The sequence below is a fragment of the Gopherus flavomarginatus genome, chromosome 1 (assembly GCF_025201925.1).
Source record: "Gopherus flavomarginatus isolate rGopFla2 chromosome 1, rGopFla2.mat.asm, whole genome shotgun sequence".
NCBI lineage: Eukaryota > Metazoa > Chordata > Testudines > Testudinidae > Gopherus > Gopherus flavomarginatus.
This window is the reverse complement of record NC_066617.1, coordinates 48,929,805-48,951,578: the sequence shown is the minus strand read 5'-3', so window position 1 is coordinate 48,951,578 and position 21,774 is coordinate 48,929,805. Positions and strand designations below refer to the sequence as shown.

The 21,774-nt window shown below is 40.0% G+C and overlaps 1 protein-coding gene across 11 annotated transcripts in view; it reads right to left on the bottom strand.

Annotated features, from left to right (window-relative positions):
* Positions 1-21,774, bottom strand: part of ANKRD7 (ankyrin repeat domain 7) — a 195,886-nt gene that overhangs the window by 131,489 nt on the left and 42,623 nt on the right. For 10 of the 11 annotated variants that reach the window (XM_050935977.1, XM_050935978.1, XM_050935979.1 and 7 more), the window contains 7 exons: positions 18,392-18,425; positions 18,228-18,300; positions 8,421-8,481; positions 8,093-8,295; positions 5,618-5,744; positions 3,859-3,920; positions 2,533-2,635 (listed from right to left, as the gene is read on the bottom strand). In XM_050935977.1, the coding sequence (XP_050791934.1) occupies positions 2,533-2,635; positions 3,859-3,920; positions 5,618-5,744; positions 8,093-8,295; positions 8,421-8,481; positions 18,228-18,300; positions 18,392-18,425 (663 nt within the window). The remainder of the gene's footprint in view (positions 1-2,532; positions 2,636-3,858; positions 3,921-5,617; positions 5,745-8,092; positions 8,296-8,420; positions 8,482-18,227; positions 18,301-18,391; positions 18,426-21,774) is intronic. The other variant, XM_050935980.1, reaches the window with a different exon arrangement.

Here is a 21,774-nt window from a genome sequence, read left to right as displayed (position 1 = left end):
AAAACAAAGAGAGAGATCAATATAAAAGTAGCTACCAAAGGAGGAAGTATTACCCTTTTTGTGCTCAAGTTTCACACACCAGGAAAAGTCAAGAAATTCAGAAGAGGACAGATATTATCAACAAAGTTTAGAATATCAGGCAGATGCTGGGTTCAAAACAGTCAGTCTTTGCTCTACAGGCTAACAGATTTGAACTCTGGTTAACCAGCGGAGGTAGCAAGTTCCATAGCCAAGAACTTTCAAATGAGAACAGTTTCGTCCAGTCCTCAAAAGAGCACTTCTGGGGACAGTAAACAAAAGTACATCAGGTATCTCAGACATTTTGCTGGTGCAAAGAGAACGAGAAGAGGTTTGATTCTTAATAGTGGATTGGCATAGCACAGGGGTTCTCAAACTGGGGTTCATGACCCCTCAGGGGGTCACGAGGTAATTAAATGGGGGGTCACGAGCTGTCAGCCTCCACCCCAAACCCCGCTTTGCCTCCAGCATTTATAATGGTGTTAAATATATAAAAACATGTTTTTAATTTATAAGGGGGGTCTCAGAGGCTGTGTAAAAGGTGTCACCAGTACAAAAGTTTGAGAACCCTTGGCACAGCAGATTAGAACCGTACATCAGATGGGGCAGGGAGAAAAGGCACAGACCCAGATCTGGCAAAGTTACACCCAACAAAGACTTTCTCCTATGGTCTCTCTGTTGAGAATTTGTGGCCAGATTACAGTACCTTTATGTGAGCAGTGCCAAAGAGCCATAGCACTCCAGAAAATCTGGTCTGATATGTCCAAAATTGTCCAGCCCTAAGCCATGCAGGGCTTTACAGACAGACAAATAATATTAATTGTAGCCAAAACCACTGGAATGAATGAAGAATAAGGATGATGAGTCCAGCTGGACCTGCTCCACTAACCAGGCAGACCAGCAAATTCCACACAAACTGAAACAGAGTGGCCACTAAGATAGCTCTAAGGATTGCACAATTATACTAATCAAGATATGAGGTGTCAAATGTCTTGAACAATCAAAAGGCATCTGTAACCATTACTGTTATTCTTTTTTCATATTGAATAGAGCAATAATCTTTTACACTGCTTTACAGAAAGATTATTTGGCACACAAATGGGATACAACTATGGCCTTTTCGTTTGCCATTCGAACTGTTAAGAAAACTAGATTTCTCAGATGCCAAGTACTACCCTTTCCGGACTCATAAATAAGTTAGTATTCATAGATAAAATGTGAATTCCGAAAATGAAAAAAATCTTATTTCCAAGAAAATTATCTATTTCATTCACTCCTTTCTATCTAGAACCATCTGTTAAGCTCTGGAAAGTGGAATATTTGAAAATATAAATGCAACGGATCCAAAGTAGCTGGGCACAGAGTACCATTTATGAGATGCACAGTTGCTAAGCAAATAAAATAATTAACATCTGTCTTTGCCTCTGGAATTCACACAAATCTTCCTTCCCCCTTAGGTTCTCACTCTCAAGATGGAGATTATGAGGTCCTCAAGTAATAGACAATGGATGATCTCAGGTCATTTAGAGTCAGACATTTTATCAAGCCAAAAACTCCCCATCTCTCTATAACTTTCATAGGCTAAACCTCCTGGGCTAATAAAACTACAGAGAGAAAAGAAATATAACAGCAGCAAATCATAACACTTTTTGACCATAAAAAAAATCTCATACCATCTTTTCTGTCAGAAAAAAACTTTCTATAAAAATAAATACCCTGAACCATGTCAAGGTTTTGAAGAACATTTACAAGAATTTAGTGAAAATACAGTTTGAACTCCTAAGGAGAGTATAATTCCTTTTACACCTCTATCCCGATATAACGTGGTCCTTGGGTGCCAAAAAATCTCACCGCCTTATAGGTGAGACTGCGTTATATTGGGTTTGGTCTGCTACGGCAAGAGCTGATGCACTGTGCTGGCCTGGACCGGCTTCCCCGGTGGTGATTTAAAGGGCCCAGTGCTCCAGCCATTGCAGGGAGCCTCAGGCCCTTTAAATTACCACCAGATCTCTGCAGTGGCTGGAGCCTCTGGCCCTTTAAATCACCGCTGGAGCTCTGGCAGCGGGGCTCGGGCGGTGATTTAAAGGGTCCAGGGCTTCACATGAATTCGGATATAATGGTAAAGGAGCGAGGCTTGGGTGGTGCTTTAAAGGGCCCGAGGCTCCCCACTGCTTTACCACATTATATCCAAATTTGTTTTATATCGGGTTGTGTTCTATCGGGGTAGAGGTGTACTACCCATTTTAGCTGCTAGTCAATGGCCAAGGACATGCAAACTACCACAGTTCCTCTGAAATGGATCATCTCTTGAATTAAAGTCAAAGTATTTTCTACTCTTTTCAAGAATAAAAAAACGAAATCTATCAATAATGACAATTAACCAGCAGTTTTCTATTGCCACTGAGAGAACCACCCACTCCTTTTTTTTGAAGAATTCCTAAGGCGTACATATAAAATTAAGCTTATTTTATAAAAGCTCATGAAGTATGGATAATAATACAATGATAAAATTACCTTCATTTGGTTCCTCAAAAATACTCTGCATGTGTGTGTCAGTTCTGACAGCAGATGAAATTAATAGGTTGACTGGTAGTTTTCTTGGACTTTCAGAAGCACACTGGTTAATTAAAAACATGCATGATAACCTGGATAGAATTAATTTTTAATTGCTTTCCACAGAAAAAGTATAGATATTTTTAGTTGCTGGGTATCAGCAATGATTTACAACCAAACATTTTTGTGCGCTATCCAGTATACATAGTACTCATGTATCTCTGAAAAAGCTTTAGAAAAGGAATATCATAATATAGACTATTTTAAAAATCATAATACTTATGAATATTTTTCATTAAAGTGTTAATAAAATGCTAGTTAAAATTTCTGTCAATTAAGATGTCTGAACTAGCCTTGATAAACACAGAAGAAGTGGGGGGAGGTGTGTGTGTGGGGAAGAATTAAAAATTTTTTTTAAAAAAAACCTGCTTCAATAATAACTGCAGTTCTTTACAACGATTGTTTGTATCTCTGTACTGTAAGTGCAGGTGATGTTCATGTCCTCAGCACACAAGTCTATGGGAGTTGTGCATGCACCCTACGATAATCAACAGCTGCACAGGGAATGCTATAAGGAGAACTGAAGAAACAAAGTTCAACAAGGCCAAAAAGTTGACAAAGACTAATACTAACTGTCCTAAAACTTTAAGATTAAAATTTTAAAAGGATAAAAGTTAAACACTCTCAAAAGGAAACTAATGTGGAAAAACAACACTACATTCTCCTTGCTGCCTAAAGCAGTCCGCAAGAACTGAGTAGCAACTGGGGTTATTCTCTGGATATGGGAGAGGCAAGAGACCATAGCTAGGGTGTATGTGCAGCTCCAATGGTTACAGCTTTTTCATAATGTGCACCAGCTACAGAGGCAATGCTTGCAGGCAGAGATAAAAGGTAAAAACCTGGCCCCAAATCCATTTAGTGAGAGTTTTAATGTTGACTTAAATGGGGACAAGATTTCATTGTCTTTTTTAAATTAAAAAAAAACAACACAGATTTAAAAACCTAATATTTTTACCTTTCATAAACATTTAAAACAACTAAATTATTTAATAATTCAATATGATGCTAGAAATACTAATTGAATCTGCGGGGGTCCACTGCCAGGAGACCTAGGTGATTAGCAGTCTTAACTAGTCAGCCCCTAAGTAGTACTTTAAAACCACAGCATCAAGCCCTATGATCCATTCACCAACGAAGAAGTCAGAAATGCAATAAAAGTAAACTCTTGAGTGGTAGTGAATTGAATAAAATTGGTGGGATCATAATAGCCATATTAATGGAAAGTACCTCTGAATCCCAGGGTGATTCTGTATCCTCCTCCTCGTCCAATTCTAATACTGACATTGTATCTACAGAATAAAATAAATATGAAATTTTACTTTTCTCTTATAAACATTTCACATTAGTTGTACTCTATCAGATAAGCCCTGTACTCATAAGATCGCCAATAGGCATACATAATTTATCTCAATCTGTATACAAATAATTCACATGTGCTGCTAAGGTAGCTGCAACACCACAGTGTGTCACACTGTTTTCTTCAGGCCCTCATCTTTCTTCTCTCCTGCTATACCCGCTGAAGAAAGAAACTGAAGGCTAAATCCTGGTATACACTTAAAAATTACATTGACTTAAACTATGTCCTTCAGGGCTGTGAAGTATTTTGCAACTTAAGTGCAACATTTAAATTGACCTAACTCCAGGTGCAAATACAGCTAGATCAATAGAAGAATTCTTCCATCAATTTCACTACTGCCTCTCATGGAAGTTGGTCACCTACACTGACGGAACAACTCCTATACTGATATAGGAAGCAAATATACTACAGTGCTGCAGTGGATACAGAGGGATAGCTCAGTGGTTTGAACATTAGCCTACTAAACCCAGGGTTGACAGTTCAATCCTTGAGGGGCCCATTTAGAGATCTAGGGCAAAAATCTGTCTGGGGCTTAGTCCTGCTTTGAGCAGAGGGTTGGACTAGCTGAGGTCCCTTCCAACCCTGGTATTCTATGCCATGCAGAGCTGTAGCTGAGCCGCTGTAGTGTAGAAATACCTAAATCCTTAACACCTCTACCCTGATATAACATGAATTCAGATATAATGCAGCAAAGCAGTGCTCCAGAGGTTTGGGACTGTGCACCCTGGTGGATCAAAGCAAGTTCAATATAACGCAGTAAGATTTTTTGGCTCCCGAGGACAGCGTTATATTGGGGTAGAGGTGTATGTGAAGGCATGATGACATTCTCAGAATTCAGTGTTCTGGCTGCATCTGCTGGTTGGGAGGAACTTTAACAAATATCTGGACTGGTATAGAAGATTCAATAGAATAAGGTTTTTTATAGAGCACTGGTGTTCCATGCTGCCACCGAGGAGCTCCACTTAAATGCATTCTGTACTAGCCACAGTTTCCAAATGGTTTTAAGGTGCAGTCCGATTTGGAGTGTGTTGTAGTACTCAAAAGTTACAAAGCCACGGCCATGGAAGCTATATCCCATCAAAAAATAGATTTGAACCCAACCTGCCAGACACAGAAGAAAAACATCATCAGTACTAGCCACTGCTGCTATCTGATCATCTAAAAGCAACTGAAGGTTGTGAAATTAGATAATTTGTGGAAATACAACCTCAGCTAAAGGGTTGGATATAACATTCACCCACTCTTCTGATTGTTGTCCTCAACTCACCAACATCATTTTAGACATATCTGTGAGGTGACTTAATTTAAAAATATAGGCTATAAAAAATCCAAACTATTCCTATTTCTGTGCTTTACAATATGTCCAATCTACTTTATGCCTTTTTTAGATTGTAAGTGCTTCAAGACAGGGACTGTCTGTAATGTGTGTCTTGTACTCTTTGGAGTCCCTCAGAAACAAAGGAACCAAGTGATTTATCAGCTGAGACATTCCCTGAGAGTGTACCAGGGCAAGTGAAAAACATCTCATGGTTCACAATACCAGAGGCAGCAGATTATGATCTTTTCTTAGTACTCTCGCACAGTAAACTAATCTAGGAAAAACATTTGGATTTCTATTTACTAATTTACCTTTTCTAACAGCAGTATCTTCTGAGGGATTCTGTGCTTCATGGTTTCCATTACAAATCAAACTTTTATCTATAACATTTGAAATTTGTGGTTGCTTTATGTCATCTTCCTCCTCTGATGATTCTTCCTAGTAGAAAGAGATTGAATGAAAAATATCTTCCCAACTAAAAATACTAAACAAAAACAAATTACTTTCTATCTATTTTAAGATGTTATACTCCCACTCATCCTTGTAGTGTCTGAGTGCATACATCAAATCAACAGTAATAGCAAAATCACTTTTTGAGGCAAACAACTCTGCTTGGGAATGGGGTTTGTTTAGTTGGGTGGATGATTCGTTTTAGGTGGGTTTTGTTTGGTTTTTTGAATGGGGGCACATTTGTTTGGATGAAGGTATCAATGTTGTGAATATCATTTTTGCTATGGTGAAAAGTTCTTGCAGCATTTTCTAAAGATGATCAGATTCACCTAATCTCCTTTGGAATTTCATTCCTTAGTTGATCACCTCAACCAAGACTGCTTTTATTCCCAGATCTCACACACTTAGGGCTGGTCTACACTACGAGGGAAAATCGATCTTAGATACGCAACTTCAGCTATGTGAATAACGTAGCTGAAGTCGAAGTATCTAAGATCGAATTACTCACCGTCCTCACGGCGCGGGATCGATGTCCGCGGCTCCCCCTGTCGATTCTGCAACTCCGTTCGGGTTAGTGGAGTTACGGAATCGATATAAGCGCGTTCGGGGATCGATACATCGCGTCTAGATGAGATGCGATATATCGATCCCCGAGCAATCAATTGCTACCCGCCGATACGGCGGGTAGTGAAGATGTACCCTTAATCATGGGCTTTATCTGTATTGTCCCAGAGGAGCTCAACTGATCATCTGATTCTAAAAGCAATTTTATATTCCAACCACCTTTTTTTACTCATTTTTTGTAAAAATAAATAAATAAATACAAATCAGTTTATGCTGTTGCAGTTCAATTCATTTTTCGTAACACATTTGGATTTTGTCAGAGCCCAGTTACTCTTGCAAACAATACCTAATTCCTTTTATGCATCATCCTTTAAGCCACAAATTATACTGACTTCAGAATAATGAGTCTAAAATTCATCCTTCTATAGCATCATAACCACATTTAGAATAAAAAAAATGCTGCTCACTACTATCCTATCTAATGCATGAAAACTCTGCTTTATTAGAAACAAAATTTATAGTCAGTCATTTCTTTATTCAATGCTGAAGATCAGATTAAATTTGAGTTACATGATTCTTGTTAGCAATCATCTATTAAGGCTTTCATTTAACTATATTCAAACCATTCAGCTACAACACAAGTACTTTGTGTCTTATCTTCTGCTTTACCTTTGTAAAAATCCTTGTTATTGGGTTTGTCTCTTTTTACTTACTTTGATGCTTGGTTGAAACGATTCTTTTAGATTTTCTTCACCGCTATTTACAGGCAAATTCTCACTTTCTGGTTCCAGTGTTTTACAGACTGTATTACCCAATCCCTTGGAATTCTTGCTGTGCTCCTTTCCAGCATTTTGATCACCTAGAAATCTAAGATTCTCTGAGTCCTGTCTTCTGTTCTCATGTCTTGGATTTTCTGCCTCTGACCAAGGATCATCATCACTTTCAAAGATATCATTTACTAGATTTGAGTTTTCCTCCTTAGTATAACAATTATTTAAGACAGATGGAGATGCATCTTTTTTCCAGGCTGTCATTTCAGAGTCTTCAAAAGAACAGCGAGTCTTACATCTGATTTTCTCATTTCCATCTGTATGTAACAATTCATTTGTATTCTGAAATTCATGAATTTCTTCATGTTCGCTACCATCTTTTTTTGATGAATCATAAAGTACTTCCTTATTTACCATCTTATATGATATGGCAGTTATATTTTCCTTTAAACCTTCATAATGTCCAGTTATAAAAGACACAGGAATATCAACAGATTCTTGCATTTCCTGATCTTTCTCTTCACATGTTTCGTGACTACCAGCATCGTGTATATTTTTGCTTCCACATTTAACTTCCCTTTCAGATTTAACAGCACCGTTGAAGATTTCTAACTTTTTATCATGCTCATGCTCCAATTTTCCAACATATTCTTCTTCTTCATCCTCTGTGTAATCATCTTGACTTCCTTCTTCATCTTCTGTATCTTCATCTTCCTTTTCTTCCTGACTAAATTCTTCTTCATCATTTTCCTCCTCTTCTTCTTCCTCTAATTCTTCTTTCTCCTGTTTGCTTGATTCTGAAATATCTTCATTTGTTAGGTCTTCACATTCTTTTTTATCCAAATTTGTGTGATTTCTGGTTACTTGTTTGAGGTTTTGCCTTGATGACTGAAGATTTCCAATTCTAATATCCTCACCAGCTTCATAAAATCATAGATGAATTCGAAAAAGAAAAAACACAACATAGGAACCAACAAATTAATTGCACAAACAAAAATTTACCTGTTTAAACCCCAGGAGAGGAGGAGTCATCTGGGAAGGTTTTGAACAGGAGCCAGGTGAGGGATGGAGAGGTCGAGGGTAGGACTTGACTTGGGAAAAAGGCTTAGGAGGGGATTCAATGACATCTTCAGCTTCACAATTTGATTTATTTTGCTGTGAAATGGCTATATGTTCTGTTCTCATAATGCTACTTTTCTCACCTACTATAGTAAAAACACAAAGATCAAATATACTTAAAAGAGGAAGTAAAATACATAATAAATCTACAATTTCAAATCAACATATAATGTAGTAAAGGAGATTTCCCCGCCTCCCCCCCATTGCTTACTGTTTTTCTTGAATTGATGGGAAGAGTTCATTAGCAGAGTCAAACTTGGCTTCTGTGGTTTCTGTAAATAAAGTTAACTTTAAGAACATTGAGTTTTTACATGAATAATCAGTAACACCCCTCTGCTTTATCAAATACTGAAGACTAAATTCAATAACATTTTCTTACTGACAATGCCAGTTGAGGCTTCCATCCTGCAGTCCTGACTCAGCCAGCACTCTTATTGAAGTCAGTCAATGAGAGTTTTGCCCAAAAGATTTAGCCCATACATCATCAAATAATATATTTCGAAGTGTATTATATTCTACAAAATCTTTTCTTTAATCCAGTCGGCATCAGCAATACTGGCATTTAGGCTGTTTTGTTTCAATTTTATGTCTAAGAGTCTTAAATACTTGATAGATTCTCTATGATTAGTCAACAGATTAGTCACTTAAAATGGCCCAGTCCACAGTCTGAGGACACCAAAATTCCTGCATCATGATGGGAAGATGTTACTGCTTCTATTTTAACACACAATGCACGTGAAATAAAGTAGAAATTCAGCAATTCATCCTCTGAGTGGAAGAGGAAACAGTCATTAATTTGATACAAAAAAATATGTACACAGAAGTTTGCAGCAATTTGGTTAAGAAGAGATTAGTGATCCAGACAGATATAATTTAACGACTGTATTTTAGGGTAAGTTTTCAAAGAAGTTCATGAAGATTTAACCATGTGTCTCCTCACTGGTGTAACATAGGGAATTCCCTATGCAATGCTTTTAAAACATACTCCTAAATTTTCATGTACAACTTCTAAAGAGGTTTCAGAAGATCTAAGGAAAACCACAGATGAAAGATTGGACCTTCAGTAGGTAGTGCTTCCATTATTCATGTTCCATGCTTAATGAGAGTGGAAAAGGCCTAATAAATAATTCTAGTGTCTACCATGTTCAATCAAATTATTCAGCAGGTGGTAGTGCTTAAAAAAAAAAAAAAAAAAAAAAAAAAAAGACTTACTGCTCCTTAACAGCCTATTGTGTATTTTGGCAATGGTATGTTAATACTATAAGCAGGTGGAGAGGGATAGCTCAGTGGTTTGAGCATTGGCTTGCTAAAGCCAGGGTTGTGAGCTCAATCCTTGGGGGGGGCCATTTAGGGAGCTGGGGCAAAAATCTGTCTGGGGATTGGTCCTGCGTTGAGCAGGGGGTTGGACTAGATGACCTCCTGAGGTCCCTTCCAATCCTGACGTTCTGTGATTTGCATTTAAAAAGAGAAATCAAGATACAGAACATTTACTTACATTTCAATGCCTGTTGCTTCAAGATGTTTTGTCCACATGGATCCCACAGGAGCATGCAAGATCAGATTCTTTTGACCAGCAATCTCCACTGTGTCTGTGGCTGCACCCTTCACATCCTCATGTCCCCCACCCAAGAGCATAAAGGGCAGAGTAAACTCAATCACTTCTCATTCCTTCCACCAATACAGAACCCCAAGCTAAAGAATTCTGCAATAGAGGGGAACGCATACATAAAAAATATGCAGTTTGCTGGTCAAAAGTCACAAACCAATCTTGAGGTTTCAGGGAGGGAATTATAGAAGCCAGAGTGACCATCCTGAGCCCAAAGTGATGGATGAATTTGTTGAGTTGGAAATGTTATCTTCTTTCTTTTTCAGAATGGCAATATAAACTTCTGTACCGAGCAGTAGGAGGATGACTCTCTCGTAGGAGGAATCTCTGAGAATGAATGGGGATGGGTGGGCAAGGCCTGAAACTAGTCCATATAACCCTTTTTGAGAACTTCCAGGACCTTGCGGTCCTTAATTCTAGTACCAGCCTACAAAAAGAAACAAAGGAGGTTGATAAGGAAGTGGTGTGCAGGGGCGGGGTGTGTGTGAGAGAGAGAAACAGGTGAACAGATCTGTATAGATCAGTCCAGGACTCTTGACTGTGGAATCTATTTCTTGTCTCAGAGATGGTGATGTGTGGATTCTAACAGAAGATAAGGTTGAGCTTCTCCTTCACTGGTAGTGAGGTCTTTTCTTGGGAAGCTCTGAGGACTCCTGTTGATAACAGTATGAGAAGCTGACCTTAGCCTGGAAAAAATCTGAGGTGTAACATGCTTCCTCCTCTGGACTACACTGTAGAGATCTAGGGACCAAAGTGTCTTTCTATAGTCTTTCAAAAAGAGAGGAACTCTTTATCTAGGACTTAAAAAGGTCATGACTTTCACATGAAAGGTCCTTAATTGTGAGCTGACCTTATCAGCGTAGATGAAACCAACATAATCTGTACAGATTAGATGGGCTGATTATGGAACACAGTTGGCATGGGGCCAGTGCCAGGGAGCATGCATCAGACAGTAGATTTGCTCAGCAGTGGGAGTCAGGCTTTGAAGGAGGAACTGTGGCCAAATCAGAAACAGAATGACTCCTCCGCCTACTCTTTAATTGTACCAGGGAAGGTGATTGGTGCAGTTTTTGCTTTTGGCTATGGTCAGCAGGAGCAACTGACTCACTTGTGGAAACCTATATCGATCAATCATGAACTCTAGATGAGGTCTGAGGTCTTTGGTAGCTGTCGTGCCCTGGGTGCTAGGGATATTGCCTGAGTTTACCAGAGAACTAGCTGAATGTGGTTTATGAGCAGTTGAACCACCTTTCAACTCTCAATTCTCTGGGTCAGAGATGCTCTTCATTATTTCTATTGGAACAATCAATTTCAGGCAGCATCTCAGTCTCTCTGTATGCACTCAGAGAAAGATGTGCAGATGGAGCACTTGTGAAGTATGTGTCCTTCTCCAAGCCAAAAAAGTCATTTAGAATGGCCATTATTTTGGGATCCGCCACCTAACAAGTGTCTGTTGCAGCAGGGGGACAGCTGTATTCCTTTTTCCCCTCTCCTTTCTGTTTGTCCTGTGTGGCCGCCCCTCCCGGCCATTGTGCTAACTAAAGTCACAGCCCTATTCATAGGAATGGCTTGTACAGACTAACTGGAGCCATTGCTCTGCCTAGGGAGGGGGCTTCTTGCTTCTTTGTTGGGCTCCTTTGTTCAGACCCGGGCTCGGTGTGGGGGGCACTGCCCAGAAATGCAAGACCTGAAGTGGCCAACTAATTAAGCATATGAGTCATACCTGTGGCTCAGAACATGCCCAGGCATGCCTATGCTTACCTGCAGCCTTTCTCTGCCTTCTCTCTTCCCCTGTATCAAGAGGAGCCAATCAAAAGTACTGGTGGGAAACTGCCTGAGTTTGCCTTTAAAGCTGGACATTTTCTGATCAGACCTCGGAGAAGATCCTTGCTTTGCCACCTCGTTTGATCAGCTAGGGGTCTTTGGGGGATCCTCTCCCCGCTCTCGTTTGTTTTTGAGCGTTCCCCCTTTTTTAAACTCCCCTCCCAAGAACAAAGAATTTGTGCCTGGAGATCTCCTGATTATTGTAAGCGAATCGAGTCCTCTCTCCATCCTCTGATGCTACTGCTGTTCCTGCCTCTGTGCTTGCTGCTGTCCTAGGGATTGGTAAGAACTCCCTCTTGCAGACTCTCTTGTCCTAGCTGCTGGCCTTGTTTCTCCAGCAGACAGACCCAAGCTAACTCCTTGGTCTGTATCTGTAATCTGTTTCTTGCTCCGCAGCGCCTTTGCTGCTAAAAATAAGCCTATGCCGCTGCTAAGCTGTGCCTTCCTGGACTGTATCCTGGGCCGCCGGCTTGCAGCCGCCCCACTGCTGCAGCCACCGCCATCACCACCATCACCCCGGCGGCTGTACCCTATGCACATACCACTCTGCCCTCTGGAACTGCTCCCCCTCCCCATCAAAGAATCGGCATAGTGTAAGGTGCACCTATTAGAATCAGGTTCTTAGTCTAGATAAGTTGTAATTTCATTTTGCATAGCGGTGGTTAAGTTAGGTTTAAAGAATTGTTTGTATTGTGCTCTGTAAGTTAGGTTTAAAAAAAATTGTTGCATTGTGTTCTGTTACTTGCTAATTTGTGTAGTCTTGGTTAAGTTAGATCATAAATAAGATTGTGCTGTGTTCTGTATAATTGTGGTTAAGTTTGTCTTCCCGCTGCTCTAACCCCGCGCCCCAAGCTTGCCCGTGTCTCCCCCCAAGCTCCCCAGTCACTCGTTGCAGTCTCTCTGCTGTTTAAAATTGCAGTCTGTCTGCTCTCTGTGTCTCCCTGAGTTTAAATCCCCCTCTGCAGCGCCTCTGCCTTTGGTCTCTGCTCCATCACATGCTCCTCTTCCCCCATCCCCCAACCTCATTCCTCTACCACTGCCTCTCTCTCTCTCTCTCCCTCTCTCTTTTAATCCCTTCCCCCACGTGTTCACCTCGCTCCTACTGCTGCCAAACCACAATTGTATTACTGAAGTCTAGCATAAAACCCCACTGGTTACCCTTTTTCTCTCTGACACCTCATATTTTACATTTACACCACTGTGACACATTTTTAGAGTTGTTGGTTATTTAACACATTTAACCCATAACTGTTAGTTGGTTATATGCTGCTGTGACACACCTTTTACACAGAAATTGTTAGCTACCTGTTCAGTTAGCACTGAAGTATAAATGTGTTACCAATTGTATTGTACCCCACTGTATTGTACCCCACTATTGAAACCCCCTATACTATTTACTAAAAGAAACCCCTCACTATTGAATTTTCCCTGTTTTTGCATTTTCTTAATAAAGTTTATTTTGCACCCCACCAGTGCAGTAGTTGTCCCCCAAGATCCCCTACCTGCTGGCAGGGTCAACAAGAAGGGCAGGAGGGCAGGACTTAAAGTCTAGAGACTTTGCCTTGGCCATGGCATTAATGCCTTGGTACCAAGGATCTTCATATTTTCTAACTTATTTTTTAGCCCAATGGGAAAATAAAATGATAAGCACTAAACTAATCCTAATATTAATTGAGGGAGTTACGGTTTGGCAGACCAACACTGCTGAATTCAGTCTTGCTGCCATGGGTGATAAGAGAAGCTGGGAGATGGTTGGGCCTGCTTTACCCACTATGTCTTCACGTGGATTGGTGCGAGCATATGCAGGATGAAGGAACAGCCCCACTAAACGCTGCTGGCCAAAAAAACCTGATCGTCACACACACAGCGCATGCCCACCTAGAGCAGGATCCATGTAGAAAAATACTCAAAGAACAACTTATTGTTTCAGGAAACTGCTAGTAGGCATATGATCTGAGGAAAAGGAAAATGTATGTGGCTTCTTCATAAGTAGCTGATTTGTTTCATATGGTGTATAAACTCATGAAGATTTTTTTGAACTAGTCTGTAAACAAGCAATTTAAGAGGCAAATTCTGTGATAACTTTAAGGGAGAGGACGACTTGGTAGAATGTTGCTGCACGTATACCATTTTTTCTTTTGTTTTATTTTCAATTTCAAAGCACCTTGTCCCAGATTTTTAAAGGTATTTAGGCACTACTGCACTCGACATTGTAATAGCTAAGTTAGGAACCTAAGTCTCTTTCATGGGGTGCGACTCACCGTTGTGGTGCCTCTGGCTGGCTGTCCTGGAGATTAGCTCTGCTAGCCAGTGTGCCCTTTTCTGACAGCATCTTGCCGCCGTCACTTCTCCTCCAGGACCCATGTCACTCCCAAAACTATGTTGTCATCTTCATGGCACAGCCCTCTGGCTGCATCATGGTCTGTTCTCCCCCCTTCCAGGGGAACTGCAGTCCACTGTCCAGCCATTTCCCTCAGTGGCAACTGCAGCCCATTGTCTGGCCAATTCCTCGGTGGTGGTGGTGTGTGTGGGGGAACCTGGTCCCACCCACTATTCCTTGTCCCAGCACAGGAACCCTGTAAATAGACACCACTTGCTGTGTCCCCTCCAACTCTTCAGTTCCTTTTCCTGGGCAACTTCCCTGCAGCCTCAGCACGCTCTTGGCCCTTGCCTCAGGGCTTCAGCCTGCAGATCCCTGCAGCCTACCAGGAGCTATCTTAAGCTTTCCCGGTTCCTGCCTAAAGCACTGCTCTGTCCAGGGTGCTAGCTGTCTTCAGCCTGCAAGGCAGCCAGTTCTCCCCTCCTCCAGATCCAGGGAGCAACTGAAACGGCTCTCCCCTGCAGTCCTTTTTATATGGATCTGCCTGGCCCTGATCGCTGCTCCTTGCAGCCCCTCTCAAATTGGCTGCCTTCCTGCGCAGCCTCCATAGGGTTCAATTAATCCCTTTATACGCTAGTGTGGGGTGCATGCCCATCACTGTTTCATTTTCAGAAGAAACTCAGGCACTTAGATGCCAACACCCAATTTACAGTCAACAGGATTTAGGCTTTTAAGTGTCCATATCACTTTTGAAAATGAGACTCAGATGATGCAACACTGAGTGCCGCAACCCCTGAATATCTTTAAAAATCTGGGCCTTTCATACTGCAGCGTACATAGAAGGGGAGAACATTTAAATCTCATGGATTTAAACTGGTTAGTCATTCCCTATATCGCCTTTGCTCTTTCTGAAGACTCTGTGTTTTAAAAATAGTCCATCTCTCCCCGGCCTAAGTCTATAAATGAATACATAAGTCAAACTTCATGACCTTTTAGACACTGGACAGAAAAAAAGAGCATGACTCAAAAAATTCAGCATGTTGACTTCACAAAAGGATCCCAGATTGGAAGAGAGAGAGAATAGATTTTGTTCAAATATAAACTATTTTCTATAACATCGAAGAGTTATAAAAATGAATATTAAATATATTTCAAAATCTCTGGTGTAGTTTTTCCCAGTCCTCCTTTAGTGGAATATGAGGCCTGGTCTTCACTTAAAGCGTAGATTGACCTAGCTACTTTGTAACATTCACACTCCTGAACACCACTGGTAAGTCAACCCAAACCTCAGCGTACATGTGACTTGGTCAACGGAAGAACTATTTCCTTTTATAACGTATTTCCTTTTTGTTTAACATGTACTGTAAAATTAAATTCTCTGAGATCACAATTTTTGCTAAGTTTGGATATTTCTGGAAGTGCTTTCTTGCCTCATGAAAACTGATTATACAATCCATATAAGATTAATAAAGATTTCTGGACTGCTATAATCAGAATTTTTGCCTAGACTGAATGATTTCAGCCTCGGCAAATATCCCAGTGCTCATCAAAAAGACAGAAGAGTATATTTTCAGTTAAAACTAAGTAAAGTTTTTCTGCTTTTATAATTTCTTTTTTATAGCATACAGGGGTATGAAATGAAAGGGATCGTGAATGAGGCTGCAGGATATGGGAAACTTGTTCCATTTAGTGAGAACTGCAGAGAAAAAGACTCTTGTATCAACAGTAAGGAGGATGTAGGAAGAAACAGAAAAAGGAGTTCAGTACCAGTCTGGAAGGAATGGGGAGGGAGATGAGGTTAAGATTGTGTTCATAGAGTGTTTTAAAAACTTAAAAGAGTAAATGTGAACTAGCGTGAAATTGAAGGGGAGTCAATGGAGTTATGTGAGGATAAAATTAGGTGACTGAATTGTTTTTTACACATCTAAATAGTGTGGAGCAGTATTATAAACATGTTATAGTCTGAAGAGCTGAGAAATCAGAGATATGAGAGTTACAAAAATCAAGGTGAAAACAGAGATAAGCATTCCAGAGGGTTTAAACTGAGGCAGTAGCACACATGGAGAATATTGCAGGGAAGGCAATGGGCAGATTTACAGAGGTGGGAAAAGAAAATATAGGGGAAAGTAGATGAGACTAAGGTTAAGGACAACGTCACCTGTCATGGAAACTTCCTAGTGAAAGCTATATGTTTTCATCTTGACGTCACAGCATCATGATTCTATGTCTTCTGTCAATGCTTCTATTTGAATTCCATATAACAAAAACACACTAACAAAGTTGCCTACTATTTTCTGAAGCTTGAGATGTCATAAGGAAAAATTATATATGTATAATATTTTACAGACATAAGACAAAGTTTCTGCTTTGAAGAGCTAAAGTGGACAGATACCACATGGAAAAGTGACAGCAGACCACTGAGATGAGGAAAAAGAAGAGAGGTAGGAAACAAGAGGGAAAAGAATACTGCTTATGAATGAGTAACATTCTTCAAAGACAACTGACTAGTTCTTTCAGTTTCATATTTTCTCCCTTTTAAAAACAAAATCACCAAGTATGAATGTGGTAATAGACCGGGGTGGGCAAACTTTCTGGCCCGAGGGCCACATCTGGGTATGGAAATTGTATGGCGGGCCATGAATGCTCACAAAATTGGGGTTAGGGTGCAGGAGGGGGTGAGGGTTCTGGGATGGGGCCAGAAATGAAGAGTTCAGGGTGTAGGAGGGGGATTTGGGCTGGGGTATGGGGGGGGGGGGGGCGCTAAGGGCTCTGGGGTGGGGCTGGGGATAAAGGGTTTGGGGTGAAGGAGGGTGCTCTGGGCTGGGACTGAGGGGTTTGGAAGGCAGACCAGGGCTGCGGCAGGGGGAGGAGGTCAGGGGTGCAAGCTCCGGACAGCACTCACCTCAAGCAGCTCCCGGAAGCAGTGGCATGTCCCTCCTCCGGCTCCTAAGTGGAGGCATGGCCAAGTGGGTCTGTGCGCTGCCCCGTCTGCAAGCGCTTCCCCTGCAGCTTCCATTGGCTGTGGGAGTGGCACTTGGGGCAGTGGCACTGTGCTGAGTCCCCTGGCTGCCTCTACGTGTAGGAGCCAGAGGGGGGACATGTTGCATTGTCGCTGCTTCCAGGAGCCGCGCAGAGCCAGCCCCTGACCCCGCTCTCTGGCTGGAGCGCCAGAGCAGGGCAAGCCCAAGACTCTGCTCCCTGGCGGGACCTCGAGGTTTGGATTAAAACATCTCGGCCCCCGGGCCGCAGTTTTCCCATCCCTGTAATAGACAAAACCAATCTGAAGATTATAAATTACAGGCTAACCAGAAGAAATTAGATTCAAGAAGGGATTGTAAGTTTGAATCGGATTTGAAAATAGCTAGCTACGTAGAAAAGAAGCTACTCCAAGTTGGGGGACATAAAGAAAAATAGTGGGAGTCACACAGGAAGAAACAAAGACAATATGGAAGCAGCAGGAGTGTGCAGAGAGTAGGGTGACAAGTGGGATTATAGAGGAAATGAGAGCTGAGAAGCAAGCAAGGCGAGCTGTGAAAATGCTTGAAGTTGAAGAATGGAGTTTGAAGCTGATAAATCACCAGAAAGCCAGTAAAAGTATTTTAGGAGTGGGGTGGAAGAACATGATCGGAGAACCAGGAAAGAGGGCATTTAAGTGTTCCGAGGTTATCATGAGCAATATAATAACAAAGTAGAAGGTAGAATAACTTCAGTGACTAATCCACCGAGCCCACTTGAGCCCAATTTGTTGCTGAGGAAATGGTGAAGCATTTCAGTGTTACAAGAAATATCTGATGGAAAGAACAGGCAAACAAATAATTTCATTTTAATGCACCGTTACCTTGTCATAAAAGTACTACGGTTCAAGATCAAATTCTTAATTCTGGAATGGAGTAGAAGTAATTGTATGGTTTAAAGAACTACCTTTATTCTCTTGAAACCATGGTTCCAATGAGCAGAAATAAGTACAATATATGAGGTGGTCTTTATCTCATCATCTACTGAATATTTATCCAAATCATAAAACCTTCATACACTTCGCCAAAACTAAGTCTTTTTAGAAGGGGCTCAAGGTGGGAACAGAAAGGGTGACGATCAGGTCAGCTGCAATTGTATTTTGGGAAAACTTGCACTATAGCTGACTAGAAGTGAAGTCTCTCAATCATAGCAAAAAAAAATCTTTGCTAAAATCTCCCAAATGTTAAAAAATAAAGTATATATGCTTCATCTTATAGCTAGCTATGAAATATTTTTCCATAAGAGCACTTTACCTTGGGGTTAAAATCTAGTTCTTCCTCCTCTGATGTAAGCCAGCTGTCATCCCCTTCATCTTTTTCAGAACTTCTTAAATAACAAAAACATAAGACAATAATAAGTCATGCTCTCTCTCTCTCTCTGATTTGCTAAAATATGTTGTTGTTTTTTTAAATCTTACCTTAGTGAATCTCCTTGGGACAGGTCATCTATAACTGTTCAAATATTAAAATAAAAAAAGAAATGAATAATTTTAGCATCAAAAGCCTTAGAAACCGCCAAAGATAAGTAAAAATATTTAGCATGAGCAAATCTACAAGTAATTCAAGGCTGAAACTCAGTACAGACATCTTAATCAAGGGTAGCATGAATGTAAATATATTTTCTATTATCAGTTGAAAAAATCTGTATGTTCAAGGGATGAAACAAATAAGGTCTTCAGTTTAGTGAGCTCTGTTGTACTTATGTTCAAAATATCACATACAATTTAAAAATGAAACTAAGTTAAGGAAGTTAGTAAACAATTGGAACATAGTTAATCATTTTTGGTGGCCATGATGTGGTGAAAGGGAAGTAAAACTGCTAAGATTATAACATTAGAAATTGTGGGCAATTCATATGCATATAAACTTTTTTGTCTTTTGTATTTACAGTCTGGGCTATAAATTGACATATGTTGGACTATGTCCGCAGCACCACTGTGTCTTCTCTGCATACTCTGGTAATGCACAGGGAATGGAAAGTGGTACCCTTGCACAGAGAAATTGCCAGGTGTTGTAAAGCTGATTAGGTCTACTCTACATCACCCACTCTTGACTTCGAGTAAGGAGCATTACAGGGACAGAAGGGATGTGAGTAGAGCCGGTTGCTCTGAACCACCCTTCGCTAGTGGAATGGCAGTAACATATATCAGTGGCCAAACTAGATCCTTGTTTCCCCCAGGACTGGGGAGGCCAAAAGATGGTGGAAAACCACTTATGCATCCTCAATCCCAGCTATTCAGAGTGCAGCTCTAGCACACTCAAAGACTGGACCCATAAATTAGTCAGCAATAAAAACCTAAGTCATGACTCTCAGAAGATTAAGACATGCTTAACTTCACAGATTGCAAGCAGTCGAATAGAAATAAATGGAACTACGCACTGTTCATAAAGTTAAGAACACAGTTACATGTGTGCAGGATTTGGGCCTTTACCACAGGGATATCCAAGACATTGTAATTAGAATGCAAATAGTTGAGATTCCCCAACTTCCATTGACTTTAATGAGATTTGAGGGAGCTCTAGAATTTCCAGGATCAGAAAATTAATACTGTTCTATGTTCAGAAGAATTAATATTTGAGATATCATTGTGCATTAACTCTTGTAATTCTTATTTTAAAAGACGTGATGAATATGCATTTTGTGACTTTCCATGAAGAATTTTTTTTTAAACTCCTTAACATGGAAATCAAATAGCAAAGAGCTGTCTTAAATAAAAGACTGAAATAAACATAATAAAGTCAGGAAATGGAAAATTAACAGCAACATGTTAGTTACTTAAGCATAGGCCAAGTTAATCTCAAGGCACACATGTCCTCTGTTCTACAAAGAACCAAACAAAATACAAATAAACTTATTTTAATATCAGAGGGGTAGTCGTGTTAGTCTGGATCTGTAAAAGCAGCAAAGAGTCCTGTGGCATCTTATAGACTAACAGACGTTTTGGAGCATGAGCTTTCGTGGGTGAATACTCACTTCATCAGATGCATGTAGTGGAAATTTCCAGGGGCAGGTATATATATGCAGGCAAGCTAGAGATAATGAGGTAGTTCAATCAGGGAGGATGAGGCCCTGTTCTAGCAGTTGAGGTGTGAAAACCAAGGGAGGAGAAACTGGTTCTGTAATTGGCAAGTCATTCACAGTCTTTGTTTAATCCTGAGCTGATGGTGTCAAACAAAGACTGTGAATGGCTTGCCAATTACAGAACCAGTTTCTCCTCCCTTGGTTTTCACACCTCAGCTGCTAGAACAGGGCCTCATCCTCCCTGATTGAACTACCTCATTATCTCTAGCTTGCCTGCATATATATACCTGCCCCTGGAAATTTCCACTACATGCATCTGATGAAGTAGGTATTCACCCACGAAAGCTCATGCTCCAAAACGTCTGTTAGTCTATAAGGTGCCACAGGACTCTTTGCTTGTTTTAATGACAGTAATTATATTCTTCATAACTCCAGAATTAAAGTTGGTACACTGATGACTATTTTTTCATAATCTCAGCAGAATTTTCATATTTTGCCTTACTGTTTACAGCTACTGTGTCGTTTTTGCTAGACATGCCTAAATGGTTGCAACTTCAACTCTGGGCATAGGTGAAACACTGATTAAAAAATTCTGATGAGCAAGAATGGAGGTAAGTGCAAATATTTTTAATGAATTTTGTCCTTTTCTCAAAAAGAGTAACTCTCTTAAAAACCATCCTTTCCCCCAACATTTTTTTCCATTTTTAAAATATTTTTATTATAAATTTGATAATTCAGTTTGTTGTTTGTTCTTCAAAACATTTCTCTTTTTTGCACCGCAATTTTGATCAGTCTTTTAGTCACATTATGCCTTTTAAAAAAAATCTGAAGTTTTATTACAAAAGTTGACAAATTTTTTTTTTTTGAAATGACATAGAAAATTTAATTTTTGATTTTGTTTTTCCCAAAAGATTACACTACACACACAACCCCACACCCCACCCCAATTTTGCAGGAATTCCGATAAATTATATATTTTTGACCAATTTGTCTCTTTTCTGAAGGAGATGGGGAAGCTATGAAGAAGAGAGAGTCTTGATTATTGTTATTATTGTTGCAATCCATTTATTTTAAATTGAAAATGTTCTCAGTTCTTGATGGTTACCTATAATTGTTACACATTTTACAGCAATAATGAATTACGATTTTCCTTTAGAAGACAAGAGACAAATTCATGCTGCAGGTTTTGGGTGTTTCAGACACCTTTGGGTTTGGTTCAGACCAGCCATAAAATGTTTGATCTAAATTCAAACTGTATTTGGGGGTTGCTCATATCAACAGTTTTGGCTCAGGCCCATCTCAAGTTTGGAGCAATATCAAATTAATAGATTTAAATAAGAACACCCTATTACTTAATGACACACTACAACACACATTAACACATTACATTCTGCAGTCTTACATGACAAATGCCAGGACTGACTAATTAGTTCTAAAAGATTTGCAAAACAACAAAAGCTATAACATCACCACCACAAAAAACAATTTAAAAAGTAAAATCAAGCTATTAAAGGACTTTTGAATTCACACTAAAATAAAAACCATCAAATATGTATAAACATTTGAATTTCGTATTCATTGGAAGTCTTATCATATGGAATACCTTTCCCTGAATCTCTTGTTCTTGATGTCTGGTTGGGAGACTGTTGCATTTCTATTTCCATTTAGGGAAAGGCATGGAAAGGACAGATGAAACAATGAAATCAGAAAATAAAGTTGTAAAGCAGAAACATGCATATATGAAGATGAAACAAAGAAATACATAACTACTGACTGTTA